The sequence below is a fragment of the Propithecus coquereli genome, unplaced genomic scaffold, assembly GCF_000956105.1.
Source record: "Propithecus coquereli isolate 6110/MARCELLA unplaced genomic scaffold, Pcoq_1.0 Scaffold416, whole genome shotgun sequence".
NCBI classification, from domain to species: Eukaryota; Metazoa; Chordata; class Mammalia; order Primates; family Indriidae; genus Propithecus; species Propithecus coquereli.
In genome coordinates this window covers 1,979,630-2,001,749 of record NW_012149908.1, presented here as the reverse complement: position 1 = coordinate 2,001,749, position 22,120 = coordinate 1,979,630, and the positions used below count along the sequence as shown (strand labels likewise).

At 45.0% G+C, this 22,120-nt stretch overlaps 1 protein-coding gene across 2 annotated transcripts in view; it reads right to left on the bottom strand.

The window, feature by feature from the left end:
• The window catches only part of PHACTR1 (phosphatase and actin regulator 1), a 561,725-nt gene that overhangs the window by 60,528 nt on the left and 479,077 nt on the right, over nt 1–22,120 (bottom strand). For both annotated transcript variants that reach the window (XM_012653162.1, XM_012653161.1), the window contains one exon: nt 11,817–12,138. In XM_012653162.1, coding sequence (XP_012508616.1) covers nt 11,817–12,138 — 322 coding nt within the window. The remainder of the gene's footprint in view (nt 1–11,816; nt 12,139–22,120) is intronic.

Sequence of the window (22,120 nt, the reverse complement as noted above, 5' to 3'; positions counted from 1 at the left end):
AAAGGCAGAGGCTGATTATGATTTTTCCACCCCAGCCTCATCAGTGAGCATGTCTTTGGCACTGATGGAAAAGCCAACCAAATATTTGAAGTCTCTCAGAATCACAGTAGGCCATATTACATTTCCAATTACCTAATTCACTAAAATAATGATCCCCGACCCTTAGATATGGAGTCTGGCTGTTGTGGAAAAAGTATCCTTGTGAAAGAGAATTGAGGTTTTTGGAAATATTGATCTAGAGTTCTCTTTCCTAAGAAGAAAATCCCAACAGAAAGGCACTGAGAATCTATGCAAGGAAGGGAGCAATGGGACCTGTGTCGCAAGACTGTGTGTGCGCAGATGACGGAACAGAGAGAGCTTACGGTTATTCCATTTTCCCAGTTCTGTACCCACAGGCTGTCAGTCCACTTCAGCTCAGACTGTCCAGAGTTAGGTTGCTTTGTAAGGTGAGGTCATTGGGTTAGATGAGATCTATAAGGTTTCCTTTTATACTAACATTCTATGATGAATTTAAACAAACACCAAAGGCCTTAAATTATTCTCTAGGGGAATAAAAATGAACTTCTGCTGCCTATCATCTAGGTAGCTCCAAATAATACAATTTTCCTGACAAATTTGGGATAAACACGTAGAAACTGAAGCCAGTTCCATGATGTTCACAAGATGTTGGACAGTTGCACCATTTTGGAACATTTCCCTTCTACTACTTAAATACACCAGGGGGTTCCACGGCTCAGGATGAAGGAGCAGGAGCATCTTTCAAAACAACCACAACAGCTAACACGGACCGTGAGTGTCCTACGAAAGTGGGTTGTAAATGTTCATCATCTCACTTAATCTTCACAAAAACTTGCAGAGTTAAGAAAGGTATCATGATTACCTTGATTTTTAGGGATGAGGACATTAAGTCCCTGAGAACCTGAGTGACAACGTGGCTGTGGTCACAGCAGGGATGTGAACTTGGGTCTTCTCACTCCAGTGCCTGTGTTCTTTCCATGAACCACAGCAATGCCTGTTCCTTTCCCATATACCTACCTGCTGATTACGAAGTGCAATTTATACCACAAATTTTAAAAAGCCATGGAATATAACAATTATTTTTATAACAAAAAGCAAGGATAACAGATGATCACAAAACCCAATAGTCTGTTGCTATGAATTTTGCTGTGAAGAGCCCCCCATGGGGACCATTGTAGAAGCCACGGGGAGGGGGTTGCACTCTAGACTTGGGGTGCAACAGTTTTTGTGTGTGTAGCACAGGGCTAGGGTGAGTAGGTGTGCAGAGAAAATAGCCTACAAGAGGAAGGAGAGAATAATTAAATTACCAAGCTGGATAATCCAACCTTGGATAATAGAGTATTACCAATAAAAAGGAAGCATGCCATGGGGTTAGTGTGTATTATGGCCACGTTAATGACACATTTCTGTGAGAAAAGAAAGGTGTTACCATCACTCTCCTCCCACTACCCTGCTTCAACTTTCTTCAGTGTCCCATCCCTGCATGACATCACATTCCGTATTTTTGGTGTATCATATGTCCCTCTCACCGAAAAGTAAGCCCAGGAGGACGAGGACTTTGCTGTGTCCTTGCCGTCTTCCTGGAGGAGAGAAGGACCTGAGTGAACAGGGAAGAACGAGTTTGCGAGTAAAACAGCATTCTTGAGTCGGCAAAGGCACATACTGAAATCTCTCCTTTCCTTCGTCACATCCCCATGGCTCCTTAGGGAAGTGAAAAGGTTTATTTTCTCTCATCAGTCCTGTCTCCGTCAAGAATGATTTTTTTTTTTTTTTAGGAATGACCTTTAACATGTCTTCTTTCTGGAAAACTCAACTCTCTTCTTTGACTCTCGCAGACTAAGTTAGGAGACACGTAGATTGAGAACACAGTGGGGCCTCTCAGGGAACCACCCCACCTGCCCCCATTTTCCTACCATAAATGGCCACATGTTTCTAAGAAATCTCCAGACTTTGAAAATGAAGACTTGCCTTTCATGTTCATTACTGGGTGAGGGCAGGGCTCAGACCTCACTTTAAATAATTCATAGAGAAATGAATGCCAGGACAGCTACAAGTCAGGTCGTTACAACAGCTGCTCCCCTCCCAAGGCAGCGTTACGGTCCCCACTGCCTCTCCGTTCCAGGGTGCAGGTTGATGACTGGGGAAGCCCCGTGACCCATCATGAGGGGGGAATTTCTGGTTATCAGACACCTTTGAAACTCTTGTAGGGAATCAAGGGTAGTTGTGAAATTAAACGTCACCGTCTCTTTTAAATCCTCAATCTTCTTTCAAAAATACTTGGGAACCATTTTACCATCACTTCTAAAGAAAAATGTGTAATCGAGGGATATTGCTTTCTGGTATCTGATTTTAAATGCATCAAGTGTTAAAACAATAAAAAAAAAGACATTAATCTCCTCAAAAGACAGAGAAAAATTTATTAGCTACAAATATGACACTGAAAATGAAATTAAACTTCAATAGGAATAGCTTTTGTAATTTAGTCTGCACGAGTTACAAAGAGAGTTTTCAGAGGGGAGAGAGAACAAGCATCTCTTTTCCTCTTGGAGACCAAAAAATGTGTGAGAAATTATGCGGCAAATTGCAGTGCCTGGGGCTGAAAAATAACAGAAATAACCACTGTAGGCCAAGAAAATAGTTAATCAGCTTCATTTTAAGAAAGCAGGCATACATTGTGTGGTTTATCATGGCCTGGGATTAGCCTTCTAAGATAAGAAATGCAACATTAGAGCTTTTGTTTTTTTGCTGGATTTTAGTCAGCAGGAAACTATGCTGTTCTATATATAGACCAGGGTACTAAGACTTCCTGAGTAGAGAATGTATTTCGAGTTTCTTTCTTTCCAGCAGGGGTAATGGATTTAAATTAATTCATTCACAACCTCTGTCCTTTCAGAGACCAATGACCTACATTTCTGAAATATTGCCTGAGATTGGGATGTGATGAATAAAACCACAAGACATACAGAGCCTATTCAGCCAAAAAAAAAAAAAAAAGGGTGAACTAACACCTCTTGTATCAACCTGGATGGAAATGGAGCCCATTCTTCTAAGTGAAGTATCACAAGAATGGAAAAATAAATACCACATGTACTCACCATTAAACTGGAACTAATTGAACAATACTTATGTGCACATATGGAAATAAAACTCACTGGAAACCAAGCGAGTGGGAGGGGAAGGAGGGGACGAGTAAATTCACAGCTAATAGGTATAAGGCACACTATCTGGGTGATGGGCACACTTACAACTTGGACTCAAACTGTACAAAAGCAATTTATTTAATATGTAGCCAAAACGTTTATACCCCCGTAATACTCTGAAATTAAAAAAAAAAAAAATTGTAACCTGTGAAAGAAAAAAAAAAGACATACAGAATCCAACCATCAGCCGCCTACCCCAGCACTCTCCATTTCTGATGGAGAAACCAAACAGTGGTGGCTTTTCTACTTGACTTTGACTCTAGAACATCAACGGATGTTCCAAGTCATGCTTGGCTGGGCGGGTGGTATCGGAAGGGCAGGACACCGGGTAAGCAGGACGATGTGCATCCCAGCTGGGCCATGCACCGCCTGTGCCTTAGTCTCGGGTCTTCATCAGTGAAATGGAGAAACCTACTTGCTCTCACAGGCAGCTGCGAGGTCAGAGGGCAATGCCAGTGCAATGTGCTTCACGAACTTCAGCCTTGGTAGGTGCTGTTTTAACTTTGGATGCATTTAAACACCAGCAATTTATCACAAACTAGTCATTACGGATACTATCCATTAATTTATTAAAATACTTCCTTTAGCATTTTTCTATTTTTGCCCTGAAAAACCTTTCCGGACAATGGTTTCCAAGATGATCAAAGAATCAATATTCATGCATCAGGAAAGGGCAGGGCTTCTACTGAAGTAAACATAGGAACCCAAGAGCAGATTTTCTCTCTTTTGAAAATACATTTTCTTTTTTATCCTCTTAAGACTTCAAAAGATGCTAATGGTTTGTACGGTCTCATTTCGACTTCCTGCTAAGCAATTTGCTTGCCAACCTTGCAGAGGATGGGTCTTGCTCACAATGACATTACCTTGCACTGAAACCACATTACGGCCCTTGGAATAGCAGTTAAAATTGAAAACCAATATGTATGTGCAGCCACTTAAAGATGATAAACATAGGCTTTAAAAATCAAAGAACTGACCTAAAGCAAGAGGTTGATAACTCTGGCTTCCAAGGGACAAGGACAAATGTCTCACTAGAATTGCATGAGGTTTTGAAGAGATGGTCTTAAATATAAACAGAGAATCTTTCCCTGGAAACAAATTTCATTAAAAAACATAGTCCATTTGTTACAAGATGATAAAACCCTGAACTTCAAATCAATGCCAGTTCACAAGCAAGTAACACCTAGGTATTCAGAGTTTCATTCTTGCTCCAGCACCCACTCACATCTGTTTGTTATCATGGCACACCCTCGCTTGCAGGGGAAGCATTGTAAACATAAGCCAATGCAATAATTATGTTAGATTGTTGAGGCTAAAAGAAACCCTAGGGTTCATCTAGTTCAGAACCAAGGATTATTATTTAGAATTTCTTGTAACCCTGAGACAACATAAAGAAAAGTAACTGTCATCATGAAATGTATTTATCCAAAGATTATAAATTGTACTGTGCTCTTTAAAAGGCCTAAAAATAATTATGAGGTAATAGAATTTTAGAGAGTGGGGGGATTTGGGAGGCTACTGATCTCAATTTCTTCTGTCCAGTGTAAAAATTACTCCTTTTTCAATATTCTTAGCTGGGCATGGTGGCTTGCACCTGTAATCCCAGCACTGTGGGAGGCTGCAGCAAGAGGATCACTTAAGGCCAGGAGTTCAAGACCAGCGTGGGCAACATAGTGAGACCCCGTCTCTGCCAAAAAAAAATTAGCAGGCATAGTGGCATGCACCTATAGTCCCAGCTACTCGGGAAGCTGAAGCAGGAGGTTGGCTTGAGACCAGGAGTTCCAGGTTGCAGTGAGCTATGATCACACCACTGCACTACGGTATGGACAACAGAGGGAGACCCTGTCTTTAAAACACAAAAAAAGGATGTGATAAGCAAATAAACTGTTTATAGGCTTATATTTATTAATATTATTATTTTAAAGGAAAGACTGAGTGTTTTGTTATTGTGTGTCTATTACGATGCTTGGCATGCAGTGTTCAATAAGTGTTGCTAAGAATTCCAGAAGATTCTGGAACCTTCCTGAATCTGGTTGACCATCATTGGTCTGGCCTATCTCAACACAGGTGTACACCTAGTATCCCATCAGAGGTAAATCCATTCTATTTTTTAAAACTTTCACATTAGAGTTAATCTACCTTAATATATCCAACCTGGAGTTATTGAGTTGGCCATGTCCTTAGCAGGCAATTCGACCTGTATATTTTTTCTTTATGGAATCACATGAGTAAACCATTTGGGTCTGTCGTTACCCTGATCTTTCTTAAAGATCTCCAATGTCCTCCCTAATGGTTCTTAGGTTCTTCCTTAATTCTGATCACAAACTTCCATCATTGCTTTCATTTTCTATGATCTCTCTTCTAAAAACCTGGAGAATAAACACCAGCTTCCTTTCTTTTCTTATTAAAAATCTCATTCACTCATCTGGAGACAGAATATCACTCCTTCCTTTAATACGCCTGGAATGTTTTCTCATTCCCTTTCTCCTTCTTCATCTCGTTATTCCTCTCTTTCAGCTTTCAGTTTAAATGCAGCTCTTCAGAAAAGACCACCCTGAATCCCACAGACCAGCTGATGCTTCTGTTGTACACTCTCCTCCTACCATGCGCCCTCACGGGCATTGATTTGCCCAGGCTACTCTCCCAGCAGACTCCAAGCTCCACTGTGGGCAGCCACCTTCTATGGTTTGTTCACTGCTATATCCCCAGCACCAAGCAGAGCCAGGTCCAGAAAAGGCCTCAGTAAAAAATTGTTGATGGAGCTTCTTGTAGCTAAGCAAACACATGTACCTTCCCTTCTCTTTTCAGGGCCTGTTTTGTAAACTCAAGGTTTACAAATCAGTGATTGCCTGAAATTTTCTCCTGCCAAATGTCACAACTTTCCTGATCTAGCTGCTGAGGGATTCCGGGATAGGAAGAGGTAGATAAAGAATGAATTAATTAGAAATGTATTTATTTGTTCATTTTTAAGGCCTATATGTAATACATTTATCTCAGCAGAACTAAATGTGTGGTAGTTAAAATTTCTTAAACCAAAATCTATTGGTTTCATTAAAGCATCATTAAAAATATCAATTGACTATTGATAATGCATGAATGATAAAAGTAACCAAAATTGTTAATATTTTACCTTTTTAGTTAAAACTCAGATTTCAATTATTCTTTCCATGTGAATATACCTGGTCTACTCGTATACTCCTCTACTGGTCTGCCCAGGATATACACTCATTCCATTTCTCCGCCTTTACCTAGTTGGTCCTGCTTTTCAGGTCTCAGGGTAAAATTCTGACAGTTAACTTTCCAGGTTTAGTCCAAGAGTACTGAATAGAACTGGACCATCAGATATGAATCCCTACACCTCTGCCATCTGCTGGAAGAGCTAAGGATGATCATCTCTAACCCCTAGGATCTCAGAGTGTGAGAATATTTGGAGACAAGATCTTTAAAAAGTTGATTAAGTTAAAATGAGGTCACGGGGATGGGCCCTAATCCACCATGGCCGGTGTCCTTGCCAGAAGAGGAGCTGAGGACACAGATGCACGCAGAGGGAAGACCCTGTGAGGACACAGGGAGAAGATGGCCATCTACAAGCCGAGAAGAATGGTCTCAGGAGAAACCAACCCTGCTGACACCTTGATCTTGGACTTCCAGCCTCCAGAATTGAGAGAGAATAAGTTTCCTGTTGTCTGAGACACTCAGCGCATTGTACTTTGTTATAGCAGCCCTAGCAAATGAATAGTCGTGATCTGATTTTCATTAAACCTTGTCTCTTTGTTTTGCTGGGGATGGGCTGAGGGGCAGGAGTGGACCCAGGAGACCACGTAGGAGGCCCTGCAACAAGCCGGTGAGGACCAACTCACCTGGAGGCTTAGACCAGGGGTAGCAGGAGCAGGTGGGAAGTGGCTGATCCTAGCGACATGTGCTCTCCATGTAGACTGGATAGGATTTGCTGACAGTCAGACTTGGGGTACGAGAGAAAAAATGGGTCAAGGGTGACCCCATGTTTTTGGTGTGAGTAACCGGAAGTATGACTGCCTTTAATTGAGAAGGCAGTCTTTAAAGAGCAGTCCCTTAAGAATCTTCCTAAAATTCCTTCAGGGTCAGCAAGGAAGGGTCCATATCCCACCTTCATTTTACTAACAGGAAACTAGAGCACAGAGAACGGAGCCACTGTGTTAAGATCAGAAAGAAAAGTAGTGGCTGACGCCAACTAGATCACAGAGCTTATCGCGGATATTAAAAACAAAGAGTTGCGCAATATTTGACATGATAAAACATCACCTTCAAAAAAGATATGAATCACCAGTGGAGAGAAATGAAGACAATCTAATTTGAGGAAATTGACCCAAACAAACGAAATTTCCTGCAAGACTGCATCAAAACCATTTGCAATATGCCTTTTAGGGACACTGAAGATAAATTCTACGTGCTCGCTAATTTTGCTTAATATTCACTACCATTTCTTGGACCCTTACTGTGTACCAAGCAATAACTGGACTGATTCGGACTGACTGAATCACTAGATCCTCACAAACGACCCTAACGAGGTTGGTGGCACTATTTTTATCCTTGTTCTACAGATGAGGAATGAAAGGTAAAAAGAGGTTAAGCGACATGCTTAGGGTCATGCAGCTAATAAGCGGTACATCTGAGATTCAAATTCCGGCAGTTAATTCTGGAACCCACACCCTAGGGCAGCCCTGTGACTCCGGATGAATATGAACCCCCTTTAAGTTTGCTTCACCTGGTCGCCACTTCCCCCGTTCTGTAGCCCTCCCCCCAAATCTGGCGAGCAGGAGCTGTAAATAACTACATGTCACTGTTTAGTGCCATCAGCAGACTTAGGGTAATGGCTAAGAACTTCTCCATGCAAATCAGAACAGAGTCAGCAGAGGGGAACATGAGCACGATGGTCAAAGGTCTAGAAGCCCTTACATACAGGGAATGGTAGCTATCTTCAAAGATTTAAAAATCTTTCATAGAAAGGAAGATTAGAAATAAGATCGGGACGTTGGGTATAAATTATAATAAGTACAACTTAATTTGAGAAGGAACTTTGTGGCAGTCAGACCTCGACAGTGGAGCAGGTGTCTTGGGACCTAGCGAGGGTCTTGCTCAAGCAGAGACCAGGGGACAAATGGTCAAGCATGCTGCAGAGGGGAGGAGGCGGTGGCCTATGGTCTTGAAGGCCTCCTTCAATTATTAGATGACCAGTTGTGCAAATGTGCGGTCCAATGTCAGGTGTTGTTACTGTTTAATTCATTGTTCGATTTTCACATCATCTACAACATTTTCATCAGGATCAGACTATTGCTCTGGCCTGATGCCCTATGGTGACACTCCAGGAAATCTCAGGGGCAGGGATGGCACAGTTGGCGGGGGGCGGATCTTTGTAGGCAGAATGCCTATGTGTTTTGTGATGTCTGTCCTTCTTGCAGGATTTTTTGGGGTCACTGGAAATTGCCAGGAGGATAGAGAAATAATTCTTTTTGTATAAAACTTGGTTAGAACAAGAACGAGATCATGTTGACAGGAAACAGGGAGAAGTTTTAGGTAGCAAAAAGCAGGGCAATATCACCCGAGACAGCCAGTTCCCTCCCTACACTGAAAAATGGCTGGTGACCTTGTCCTGCTCTCAGATTCTTCTAGGACTCCTGGGAGATGATGGGGATGAACAGTAAAATCTCTCCAACCTTTATTTGTTTGGAAGAAAGCCTCTTTTTCTCTGGGGGCAGGGGCAACCTTGTCAAATGATGCATGCATTAATTCCCTGCGTCCTGGCTGGCCTGTTAGGACAGCACTATGCCTCGACCTTGAGTAGGAAGTGAGGAGACAGAAGGAGGTGACAAGTGTCTGGGGTGGCACAAAGCAGGGAGACTGCCTTGGCTCAGCTGCCAGGATCATGCTGTACACCCCCCATTCCCAGTACTGCAACAGACCCACCCAGTGGTCTAAACTCAACTGGAATATTCCAGAAATACCCACAGGGATTATGAAACTTGTCTGTTAGCACTTTCAATTGAATCTTTTCATATGGCATGTTGTAAGTGGAAGCATACTTAGCAATATCCTCTTACTATAATATACTGCCATGAGTATCTTTGTCAGATGATTAAAGCTCACGAGAGACACAAAAACTTACTGGTTGCCTAACAGGCACGGGGGTAGGCAGTGACGCTGACTGTCACTTGTCTTCAGGCAGCAGCTGTGCTTTAGTAGAAAAAGCTCTGAGCTTGCAGCAGGAAAACCCCAGCTTGACGGCTAGCCCATCAACTTACTACCTAGGGCAGCACTTTTAAAATATCTATGGGGAAGGAACAGTTCTTACTGTTTAGTTCTTTTAATTTTCAATCCATCACACATTGATGCTTTTGTAAAATACAATAAAAATGTGTGAACAATGGAACCTTTTTTAATTACAAGATTCAATAGACATGAAATTATTTTGTCAAATTGCTATAAAAGTATCCAAAAGCTTGTTCTCAATTTCTGCACCTACGTGGTTGCAGACGGGAGACAAGCAGTTTGGGGGCCACCCTTGAGTAGGTGGCCGTGGGGAACTTCCTCAGCCTCCGTGAGCTTCTCTGTTTACTCAGTGCGACGACTGAATAAGATGATCATGGTGACGACGATGATATGTATCCATGTGTAATAGATTAAAAGGTACCACTCATATTTCAATTATTGTTCTAATCAATAAAAAGAGTAGCTGAAAATGATGGCGAGAGGCCAAATTAATTTTTTTTTTTGCAGCAAGAATAGGTGTTAACACAAAGTAATCGAGTCAAAATTCCTAGTGACAACAACTTCTCTGTGAGTTGCTCATTTCCCAAACACAGAATTCTTAGCTGACAGGCAGGAGCAGAGAAAGACACTGAGGGTCAAGAAACCACAACCTGGAGCTCCTGCCTGTGTGTGCCTTGCCTTTGGCTCTCTAGAGATCTGCTGGGCCCTCCAGACTTCAATTTTCCCATCCGTAGGACACAGTGACCAGCAGTCACTACTCTGGGACGAGCATTCTGGGGCCCAGACACACCTTCAAACCAGATCAAAACAAACACTTTCTCCTTATAATGCCAGGGAATTCAGTGAAGCAACGTGACCTGGAGCCATAGTGGGAAATCCAGTCCCTTCGCAGACTGGCGGTGTCTGAATACACGCATGCGCACATGTGCACACGAACAAGAACCGGTTTGAGAGCTCAGAGGTCTCCCTAGGCAGTGGGGACTCAGGGTCCCTGTGCAGGCTGCCCTAGGGGTCTTCTCTGCAGGTCTCCCAGAGGAGCTGTCGGAGGAGATTTTGGTGAAAGAGGGGGCTGCAGCAGCGGCTGCCAAAGGTCAGAGGCTCACGCCCAGGTACCCGGGCTCCGGTGCTCTGCTCCCTCCGTCAGCAAGAGCAGGGTGAATCTCTCCACTGTTCCCAGCCCCTCTGTTTCCCTCCACCAGCCCACCAGCCCTCGTCTTTTCTCATTTTAAATTGTCTTTTGAATATCATAAAGATAATATACACAAAATTAAAAAGTAAGCAGTGTGGAAAGATATGAAATAAAATATAAAAGTATTTTCTCTTCATTTCTCTGCCCAAAGGGTGAGCTCTATTAATGATCACGTGTATATCCTTGCACAAAATGTTAATGTTTACAGAAACAGTATGTGCTAATGTGTGGGCGTGTGTATACACACACACACATATGTGTATGCAGCAGGTCCTTAAATAAGGCCATTTTGTTATAATGTTGATGAGAAAAAAACCTGCTTCCCGGCAGGGGCTGCTGTCTGTGTGGAGTTTGCAGGTTCTCCCCTTGTCTGCGTGAGTTTTCTCGGGTATTCCAGCTCCTTTCACAGCCCAAAGTTGCATGTATTGGGTGAACTGGCATGTCTACGAGGTCCCCATCTGAGGGTGTGTGAATGCACCCGGAGATGGGACGGTGTCCTGTCCAGGGCTGGTTCCCGCCTTGGTCCTGGGCTGCCGGGACAGGCTGCGGCCACCCACGACCCTGAGCTATAACAACTGGGTAAATAAGTATCTTCCTTGTTTTTATTAATCTTTCTTAAAAGTATATGTCACATTGATTCTAATTTTTAACATTAGAAGTGTTTTGGTCTTTATACGTTCAATGATGCTTTTATGATGAGAAACATGCTGTTGGAACTTCCCTCTTGTATGTATCAATTAGCCTATGGTCAAACTGGTTTCATTATATGTCGTTTTGTTAAAGTTGCGGTTTCCATAAACCAACTACTTTAAGCCAGGACTTACTGTTTATATATGAGCGCCGTCTGGAAAGTATCCAGCCATTGTTAATACAACTAGAACAGTCACGTGGCTGGATACTTTCTGGACAGCCTTGTATGTATACATGTATGTTATTTTTCTTTTTGATAAATGTGATTAATCTATAGTGTGTCAACTGGCAACATTACGATTTTCTCCCATGCTTTCTTTGACATTCGGTTTTCGGTCTGATTTCACTTTCAAACATTTTTTTCCCCCTACTGGGGGTAGGCCCTTGCTCACGTTCCTCGGTCGTGGTCTAAACGCCCAACGTCCCCTCCCCTGCCAACCCTTCCCCTGTCCCCCTCCCGACCCCGCCAGTACCTTTCCAGCCTCTGCATGGTCATGGCCAGCGTCTTGTTCAGCTCGTCTATCATCCTGCAGCCCGAGGGGTGCATGGGGAGGGAGCCGGTGCCGGAGGGGAGGTGCTGGCCGTGGCCGCCGTACTGCAGCTGGTGCTGGATCTGCGAGGGCAGCACGGTGTGGTGGTGCTGGGCCACGCTCTGCTGGCCGCTCTTCTGGGCTGCGTAGGACACCAGCGAGAGGTCTGGCCCCCCCACGGGCATACAGATCATGACTTTCTTTGGAGGTAGCGGAGGCGACAGTTTCACTGGCAGACAAGGCAATTTCACAGGGGCGCCAGGATCTGCAGCAGAAGGAGGGTGAGAGACGCATGTGAGATTGGGGGGCATCAGGAGAAACCCGGAACACCCCACGTGCCTACCTGGGGACCGTGGCCATTGAGGTGGGCCCCTTAGACAAATGCATCCACTGAGGACACCAGTGTGGCAAGCGCTACTCAGCAGGCAGCCACCAGCTCTCGTTTTCCGCTCAAGGGGCCCTCAGGAACCCAGGCGTCAGTGGCGTCTGTCCCACAAGCAGCCCAGGTGGTGCGGCAGTGGGAAGGGCGCGTGCGATGAACTCCTCTGCTCATAGAAACCCCCGGATCACCAGAGAAACCTCTTCTAGGATACGCCGTGCTACGGTTTGGATGCGGTTCGTCCCTGCCCAAACCCAAGCTGAAATTTAATTGCCAATGTAAGGACGTTGGGAGGTGGAGCTTTTAAGAGCTGGGGCCGAGTGGGAGACTTTCGGGTCGTGGGGGAGGACCCCTCATGAATAGATTAATGGCGGGCGAGTGAGTTCCTACTCTCACGGGAATGGATTAGCTCCTGAGAGAGCAGTTTATTAAAGAGTCTGGCTTCCTCAGTTTCCCTCTCTTGCTTCCTCTCTCACATGTGATCTCCACACACTTCAGCTCCCCTCCTGCTTCTGTCCGTGAGTGGGAGCAGCCTGCGGCCCTCACCAGAAGCCTAGCAGGTGTCGGCGCCATGGTTCTTGTACAGCCCGCAGAACCATGAGCCAAATCAACCTCTCCTCTGTATAAATTACCCAGCCTCAGAGATTCTGTTACAGCAGCACGAAATGCACTAGGACAGGCCACGATGCCGATGGTTTTGCCACTACGATGTGAACAGATCCTTTCAGCAGGCACCTCCCAACAGACATGGGATAAGAAGCCAGCCCTGCGTTCAAATCCACTAATTGCATGTCGCTTGGAAAGTGCCTTTGACGTTGCCAAACTTAATTCCCTCGTTGGTCCCCTGGTGACGATCATTCCACCTCGGAGGATGCTTTGTGAGGACTGGTTGTCGCACAGCCTGGCTCAGGTGCGAGCCTGGCTGCTGGGCTGGTGGGCCCACTCGCGTGCCAGCCACGCGGGCTGTTCAAACGCTAAGGAGGCTCCCACCTGGCACTCTGGGCTGCTGGGACCCACACAGAACCAACTCTTGGTTCCATGATAGTGCTGTTGAAGCTTCCCAGAGATACTCTACATTTAGAGGGGCTCAGGGTCAGACCCCCAGGGCATTTTTGGAAAGACTTTGCGGTTGGCTGTACTCCACATTCCTGGACTGCTGAGTTATCTAAACTGCCTGGTGTTTCTGCGCCCCCTGGCCTTTGCACGTGACTTTCCCTGTGTTGGAATATTCTTCTCTGCTTTGTCTTCTTCCTCAATTCCTCCTGGCCCTTCAACATCCAGCTCACAAACGACCTTCCCAAAAAGCCTTCCTTGATCATCGTATCACTCTTCCCACTCTGTACCGCAGACGGGCGTCCTGTCGGTGTTGACAGTGACAGCACTGATGACGATGAGTCGTCAGAACAGTCAAGACTCACATCGTGCTTACTACGTGCCAGGTATTGTTCCACGTGCTTTTCGTATCACAACACATTTAATTCTTCAACAAGCCTGAGGGAGGCGCCATTATTACCTCACGTTTACAGATGATGAAACAGAGACTCTGAAGACACTATGCTGCACTTCCTGTTTACATAACCGTCTCCTCTCCTGGACAACAGTGACCGTGTGTAACTTATCATTGCATCCTTAGCATCTTGTTCAGTGCCCGGCTCACACTGCGAGAGGCGCAAACCATGTATATGGGATGAGCTGAAGCTGAGATGATCTGTGGGATGAACTCACACCTTCCCCAGAAAAGGCTACTCTAGGAGGGAGATGTGCGCATACAGTGGTTTAGAGTTTTATGATCATGCTGCTGTGGGTGTGTGGACAGTAAACTGCTGATCTTACAGCTAAGATACAGAGAAATCTAATGATTTCAGGAGCCCTGATAAGACTGCTCCTCTAACATCAGAATGCACACCAGTCACAACCGCAAGGCTCTTGCATGTTCACCCCAAAGGCTCATCCTGTCCACTGTGATCCCCTGTGGACACGATGCAAGGTTACCATGTTCAGGAACTTAACAGGCAGTGCTAGCTAATTCCAAAGTGCTGAGATGCGGAAACTCAACACCGTCATCCTGTTCCCGTTACCGAAGGGTCTACTCCTGCGGCTCTCGGAAGCTGTAGTGCAAACCTAGCAGATGCAACGTGTCTGCAAGTGCTAAGGGTTTTCCTCCAGGGACCCTTCGCCCATGGCCCTTCATCTGCAGGTTCTGGTTCTCTGTATGAGGTAGGGAGATGCTCACTGGCTTGGTCAGGAGAAAGGAGAATCGGAAGGGCAGAGTGGAATTCTCTGCCTAGGGAGGGGCAGGGATCACGTTGAGTTCTGCCTGTCTTGTTAAGCGATAGCTTCCTGTGCTCAATCCACCTCAGTATTTCTTGTCACTACTTCCATAGCAAAACTTACTTGGTTTCATCACTGGAAAATCAGCCAAGTGGGTCCCAGGAATTCTATAAAAAGAGGCAAGGAAGAAACCACCAGCTGGACCAAGTAGCAGAGATGGTCACTCTTACGGTTCCAGAAAAGGCATGCTGGGGCCACGGGGAACATCCTCTTCCTGCCTGCCTGTATCTCTTTTCTGGTTGCTTCACTACACCTGGCTATAAATTAAATAAGGGCAGAGAACAAAAGTGAATCATGTAAAGTCATGTTTGGCTTGGTGGATTTGGTAGGAAATTGACAAAAAGGCTAAAATCAGGTGGACCTGTCTGCTTTCTGTGAATTAGCTGCGCTGTTCCTATCATTGCCAACATGGTGGATAGCTGAGGAGTGGCTGGGCAGCTCAGGTCTTTGTTCGTGTGGCAATGCCTATTTTTATATTTTTACGACATATTAATACCAGGTCATTCCAGAGCTGGAGGTGTGATGTGGAACCAGCTGTACACCGTGTATCATTCTCCATCCTTGTGTCTTCCTGTCCCTCTCAAACGTCTGAGTTCTCCGATCCCTTGCCCACTACACCAGCCTGGGACCTCTTCTCTTATCATGTGGATAATTGGGTCCCAGCCCTCTAACCCACCCCCACCCGGTGCCAGACATCTTCCTAAAGCACCCACTGGTCATGCTTGAGGTCCACGTTGGCTTCACACGCCAGTCCACACAAGTGCGACTCTCAGTCTTGGCTCCACCAGGAGCCTCCTACCCTAAATTTCCCCGGCTCACTAGTCTGGCCTCTGGGTTCCCAATATCCACATTCACTCCCTCTTCAGGGCCTCTGTTGTACCCACCTCCCCAAATGCCTTTCCCATTCCTGCCTGATGATTGACACTTCATTTGCCCTTCAAGGCACAACTGAAGACTCACTTTCTCCATGCAGCCTTTCCTTCCCGAACCCTTGCAACCCCGACAGTGAGTAGCCCCTTAACTTCTGCTCTGTTTCGTGCTGGTACCGCTGGCTCCATGTGTGTTAGCCTTGTCTTCCCAACTGGCTCCCGGACGGCTCCTCCTACGTGTGCCTCAGCAGTCCCCGCGGGTGCCCCGTGGGGAGCACAGGGAAGGCTCCGGACTTCAGGGCTGCGTGGTGATGGCGTGGGCTCACAGCCTCATGGTTCTCAAGCCTGGGATGGGGGTGCATCAGGATCACACCGATGCACACCCCAAACTTCCCCTTCTCAGGGATTCTAGGGTGGGGTCTGGTATTACAGTTCTAAAAAATCAGGGTTAAAAACTACTCTTGGCCTCTTACTCTTGTCCTTTTTTGTGAACAAAAGCGCACTGTTTCTTACAGTCCTTGGACCACCTACGACTTTGCCTGGTATTTGCTAAATGTTCGTATTCCCAGGCTTCACCTCTGACCTACTGAACAGGAATCTCTGGGCCAGGTATTTGATTTTAAAATGCTTCCTAGGCGCTTATTACACATAAGGAGCTGAGAGTCACTGACGCAGGGTGCTAAGATGCTTGGAGTAGGATGCTGCCCGAGGCTGGGATATCGCAAAACAATGTCCCGGGTCATCGGATAGTCTCCAGGTTCTATTTCTACTCCCCAAATGTGAAAAATGTAACAGATCAATTTGCTCTAAACTAATCTACTAAAGGCTAATTTGCCCAGAACCTATTCACCTAATGACTATCTGGTCTAAATTTAAAATATGCAATTAAAGGATATCTTTTAAACCGATTTGTCTAATGGTACTTCCAATTGAATTTTATAAAAATCATTTATCATTGAGCATTTTGCAAATGATAAGATGTCTTATATCCTTGTGGGTGGGTTTTTCTATTTTATTTGCTTTAGAATACTTTAACAAACAGAGAAACATTATGCCCAATACTCATTTCCGTTTAGTGAGGCTACTACATTTTTGTAGTAAGGATGACAAAGTGAGAAGAGTGGATAGGACTGTATTGAATGGCACCATTTATTTTTTCCAAGATGCCAACTTCTTAAAGCAGTGTTTCATCAAGCTCATTGATGCTCGGGAGAGGAGAATTCCTGGGCATCACCTTCACAATTCTGATTCGGTAGGTCTACATGGGGCTACCCAGCAGTCTGCTGGGTGAGGAAGCTCCCAGATCACTCTGATCTACACAGATGGAAACCACACTCGGTTCCACAAGTTACTATAGGGCTAAGAAGCACAAAATCATTTCTAAAATTTGTCAGACTAAAAGTATAAGAAAAATTATAAAATCAGGCACTCTTTCAGCTCTGTTAGCTTCAGCAAATTGCTGAGGTTCAGTTTTTCAATCTGTGAAATGGGGATGAAATAACATGTCATGGAACTATTGTGAAAATTGAATAAAGATAAAGTACATAAACTGCAAAGCATAGTGCCCGGTACTCATTTACTCAATGAATGGAAACTATAATTCTTGTTGCCGTCACCAGCCTCATTATTGAATTGTTTCCTTCAGGAAGCCCACCCTCCCTGGGGCTGGTTTAGGCGCCTGCCCACTGTACTCTCAGTGGCCACATGCGTCCCTTTGTCACAGAATTTTCTACAGAGTTGATTCACTCCATTTCATTTTCCTGGACTTGTTGCTGACTTTTGCTTGCAGGGGGGGAGATGTGATGTATTATAGTAATTCAATCACCTTGAGTATGGCTATTTCCTCACCTGTTTTAACCGTTAGCAAGTACATAGTAAGTGCTCAATAAACTTGTTTTTCCTTTGCAACATGTCTTCAGGGCAATGGGAAAAGTTAGAACTTAGTGACCAGTTTCTGCTACACTGAGGATCTGCTAATCAAAGTGTGATCTGTGGACCACGTGACCTGGGAGCTTGTCAGAAATGCAGATTCTCAGGGCTCTGCCCAGACATTCTGACAAGATCCCCAGGGGACAATGCACACTCAGGTCTGAGAAGCACCCCTGAGAGAGGCACTCCCTTCTGAAGAGGCCACTCCCTCCACAGGCAAAATGACAAATGCCCAGGGCCTTCCAGTGGAGGAGATTCAGCCCAGTGAGGCTCTTAGAGGGTTTGGCAGGGGCTGCAGGAGGATGCTGCTGCAGCCTGAGGGTAGAATGTCCTGGGAAATCACCACTGGCTTAGAACTCAGAACAGCTGGGGGTTAAGCCCAGCTCCAAGACCAAGAAGCTATGTTGCTCTAACTAAGACACTGAGCCTTCCTGAGCCTCAGTTTTCTTATCTGTAGAAAGGGAGTACTGCCACCACGTAAGTCTGTCATGAGAAGTAAATAGATTAACGTCTCTGCAGCCTCCATGTAACGTGCTGAGGGGACGAGGGGGCTGAAAGCTGAGGCCTGCTTTGGCATGGAGCTGAGTCACCTAGAGGAAGAGAAATCCTCCACAAGTCATGTTTTTCTAATTTTATAAAGTCCCATACATGCTAGTAGGGGGCCTGAGTATAAAATACTCCCAAGTACAGTCCTCGACTCATCACAGTTCAACAAATGTAGTCTTGATTCTGAAATGAACATTGTAATACATTCCCTGCCTCTGCCATGGGTTGTTTTGAGGGTCTGGCAGGATCACGTGAACATGCTTTGTAAATTGCAAAGCATGTATATATTTGCAGTGTTGCTGATAGGACTCTTGCCCCACTTCTGAAAAAATCTACCTATCCTGACACTTTCCAGCCTGGAGTGGGAAGAACGGAAGCCAAAAAAGCAACAGAGAGCGTGTTACTATGTGGTGGCACTATCTTAAGTAAGTAGGTGAAAAAAGCAGTGGTGATTGGAGAGTGAATCAAGTAGGCCTGCAAAGAGGCTTCCAAAGGACATTTTGCGGTTCTCCACGCTTGCAACCAAACACTGCAGGAGGAGGAGGAGAGGCTGTCTGGCTTGCAGTGTGTCGTTCTGCCGCACACCGCACTGCGCCAGTACTGAGAGCTAGTGCGCGAGAACATGGATGTGGGAGTCAGGAAACCTGGATTCTTTGCTACTAACTAGCCGGGGAAGACAGCTAACCTTCTTGGGACTCAGTCTCTATACCGCTAAAGATCTGGGCATAAAAATACCTCCTTTACCTGGATAGCACCTCGCTGAATAAAACGCTTTGCATCTATCTGATGCGGGATACTGATCAATTATCGGAGGACACACACGACCGCTTGCATTCCTAACGACGATGGTGGCCGGTCCTGCTGCGGCACACACAGAGCTCTCTGCATGCTGACTTACCTCTGCAGCCAGACTGATTGAGACGCAGCGTATTCATAAAACTGTCTCTGTTGATGGAGTGGAAGAAGCAAAAACAACCAGTCCCAGAGAACAAGGAAAATAAACCCAAACTGTGAATGCCACAGAGCCATAAAACCCAAGAGGGCCGTATTTCCAACCATGACACAGCTCTGGCTTATGACTTCAGATGAGCAAATGCAAAGCCGAGATTACTTCTGAAGTCAGCTCCTGCACAGTAGGGCCGTAGCCTACACACAGGGTTAAGTGTGGGCTAAATGAATACAGCTCTGGCCTCTTTGCTCACCACCATAGATGAACTTTTAAATTAGCAGCTGCTGCAGAAGCCCATTTATGCCTGCTGCTGTATTAGCAGTACGTGTCAATGAGAGTAGCACTTAATGTCTAATGAACAAAGGTGTTGTAAGAATTTCTCGGTCATTTGCCACCTGGTTTCAGTGGGTTAGAATCTCTGATCTCCTTTCACAGATATAGGTATTTTGCCTGAACACATAAAGGACCTATTAGAAGTGTATATGGAACTTAAATGAGAGTCCAGTGTCACTAACCTACTGTTAATGAATCAGATTCCCCTAGGCTGCAAGAAGGAGCTCATAGGAGCTCCGTCAATTCCTTCAGAATACCAGACCACCCTGGGGATGACAAGGTAGGCTGGCATTTTGCCTTGGTCAAAGGCAAAATGTGCTGACTGACCCCTTGTGGTGAGAGAGATGGTGGAGGGAAACAGTAGCTAACAAAAAAAGATATTTGGATTAAATGCCCAAACCTAGCTATCCCTCCCAAGCCAGGCCAGCAAGTGAAAACTACAGCTAACAGTGAGGAATACGTCCTGAGACCTTCTGGAATCCTAAAATTGAGGGCCATGATAGCATACACATCACCAGCACCAGCAGCTGTTTCTGAGCCACTTTCCACAAAGAAACATTTGAAAAATATTTTTAAATCTTATTTTTAATGGACAGATAGTAATTATATATATTTATGGGATACCGTGTGACTTTTTGCTATATGTTTACAATGTAAAATGATTAAATCAAGCTAATTAACAGACCCATCATCTCATATACTTATCATTTTTTGGTGGTGAAAATATTTAAAATATTTTAGCAATTTTGGAATATACAAGGCATCATTAAATGTACCCCTCCCAAGACCATCTGGGAAGATGACAATGAGTCAGGAGGACCATGCCTCACTGAGACAGAGGTGCTGGGCAGGAGATGGGGTCACTCACCGGCTAACTGAGTCACTTGGCATGTCACTCTTGCAGGGCAAACAATTGTTAGACCTTTTTTTTTTTTTTAAGTAAAATGACACATTATTCATTGCCAGGGTACTGTTCCCAAAGAGCCAAAACAGTAGATGTCCTTATAATCGTGGGAACGAACACCTGTTGAGAAGATCAGTAACTATTTTGATAGAAATTATAAATCACCTATAAAAATGGATGATACTGTTTATTTTTGCAGAGGTGGACTAGCGCTACTGCTCCCAGGGAGACTGGGAGAGAAGAGCGTCCTTCAGTTGATAACCAAGGCATCGAGTCTGAGCTTTCTGCAGGACAGGCACAAAGGAATGTGAGAATTCCAGAGGACATATGAAAATAGCACTGACCCCACGGAGCCCATGCTGGGCAGGCCTGGAGGACTGCTGTTTGTGACTATCCCGGACACAGCTGAGAGGGAATTGAATTGAAATCACAAAGTGATGAGGGTGGGAATAAACACGTTCATCTGCTCTCAGAACAGTCCAGCCAGGGGATATCTGTGAAGTTTGGTGGAAGTAAATTTAGATCACATAAAAGGAAACACTACAGAGACTATATATTGAGCCAGTGTGAATATTCATGGTGAAGGTGTAAATAAGTTCAAGCTAGATCCATAAATATTTTAAAGGAAAAATAAGGACGGCTACAGCTCATCTCTAATCTTGCATCTCTAGGATGGATAGCTATTCATTGTTGGAAGTCACACTTACACTTCTTGCGTTTATAGTGATGGTGGCGGCTGTTCTAACCATCGTAGTTGGTGTCTGTAAGAGCATGCCCACTTCCCCTAGTGCACTCCCGAGACCTAGGGCTGGACCACGAGTTTGACTAATACAGTGATTGTCATGTTCTAACTGCTACTCTTTTAAGGGGCTGCTTTTCCATCCAGGTTATCGTGATTCCTTCGAACACTACAGAACACAGGAGAATCAGTCTTCGTTTATGGCGGAACTCAGAAGCGGAGAACGTTTTGCTCATCTTCGCTGAAGAAGCAAGTGTCCTGCTATGAACTCACAGGCAAAGGATCATCCAACTCGTCTTAAACGCTTGCAGCGACAGGGGCTTCTCTCCCTCACGAGGCCTCCTGCTGGGCTAAGCACGCAGCAGGGTACAAGGCAGACTTAATCCCCGCCTTCATGAAACATCCCTGAGACATTTTGAAAATGTTGTACAGGAAGAACCAAGGGCGGCAGCTCAGTGCCCTTCGCAATTTCATGTTGACGTTCGACAGCCCCCAGTTACATCTGTGCATCCAGGTATGAATCCATGCAGCAGCATCACTGTCCATCTTACCCCAACAACACCAAGGACACGTGCGTGGCTGAAATCCTGCAACTGCAGCTAACAGACCACAACAGCCGCCTGCTTCTTCCTTCCAAGTTACGTCCCTCGTGGTGGCATTCGAGGCTCTCCACAGTTTCACTGCAAACCACTTTTCAGCCCCATCTTTCATTACTGCGCTACAAGAATCCTACGTTCCCGTCAAGTGTACTATTTGCTGTTTCTAGAACATAATAAACCTTGTACTCATGGGCCTTTGTGTACTCTGCTTCTTGTTTAAGAACAGACTGCTCTTCCGATCCTACCTGTCAAAATCTTACTCATCTTTAAGGCTTGTTTTAAATACATACTCCTTAAGGATGCTTTTTTTGATTCCTTCAAAAGGATTTCATCTCTTACTATTTGAATTTCTTCAGAACCATGTTTATACCTCTTCCTACTAAACATTTTCTGTAGCTTATCACAGCCTGTAATTCCTACGGTTGACAGCCTTAAGAATTTTTGTATATTACGTGAGGGCTGGCAGAGCATCCTGCACATAGTGAGCACTCAAAACCTAAGCGCTGAGTGAATTCAATCTCCGACCTGACAGTGCTATAAAAAAAAGACAGTGTTTTGCTATGATCTTTGCCCTGGTCATGGACGTCAGAGCAGAAAGCACCCTTTAAGAAATGTTTTAAATAAGATAATCCTCATATACGCTATGAAAAGAACTTCTGCATTTTGAAA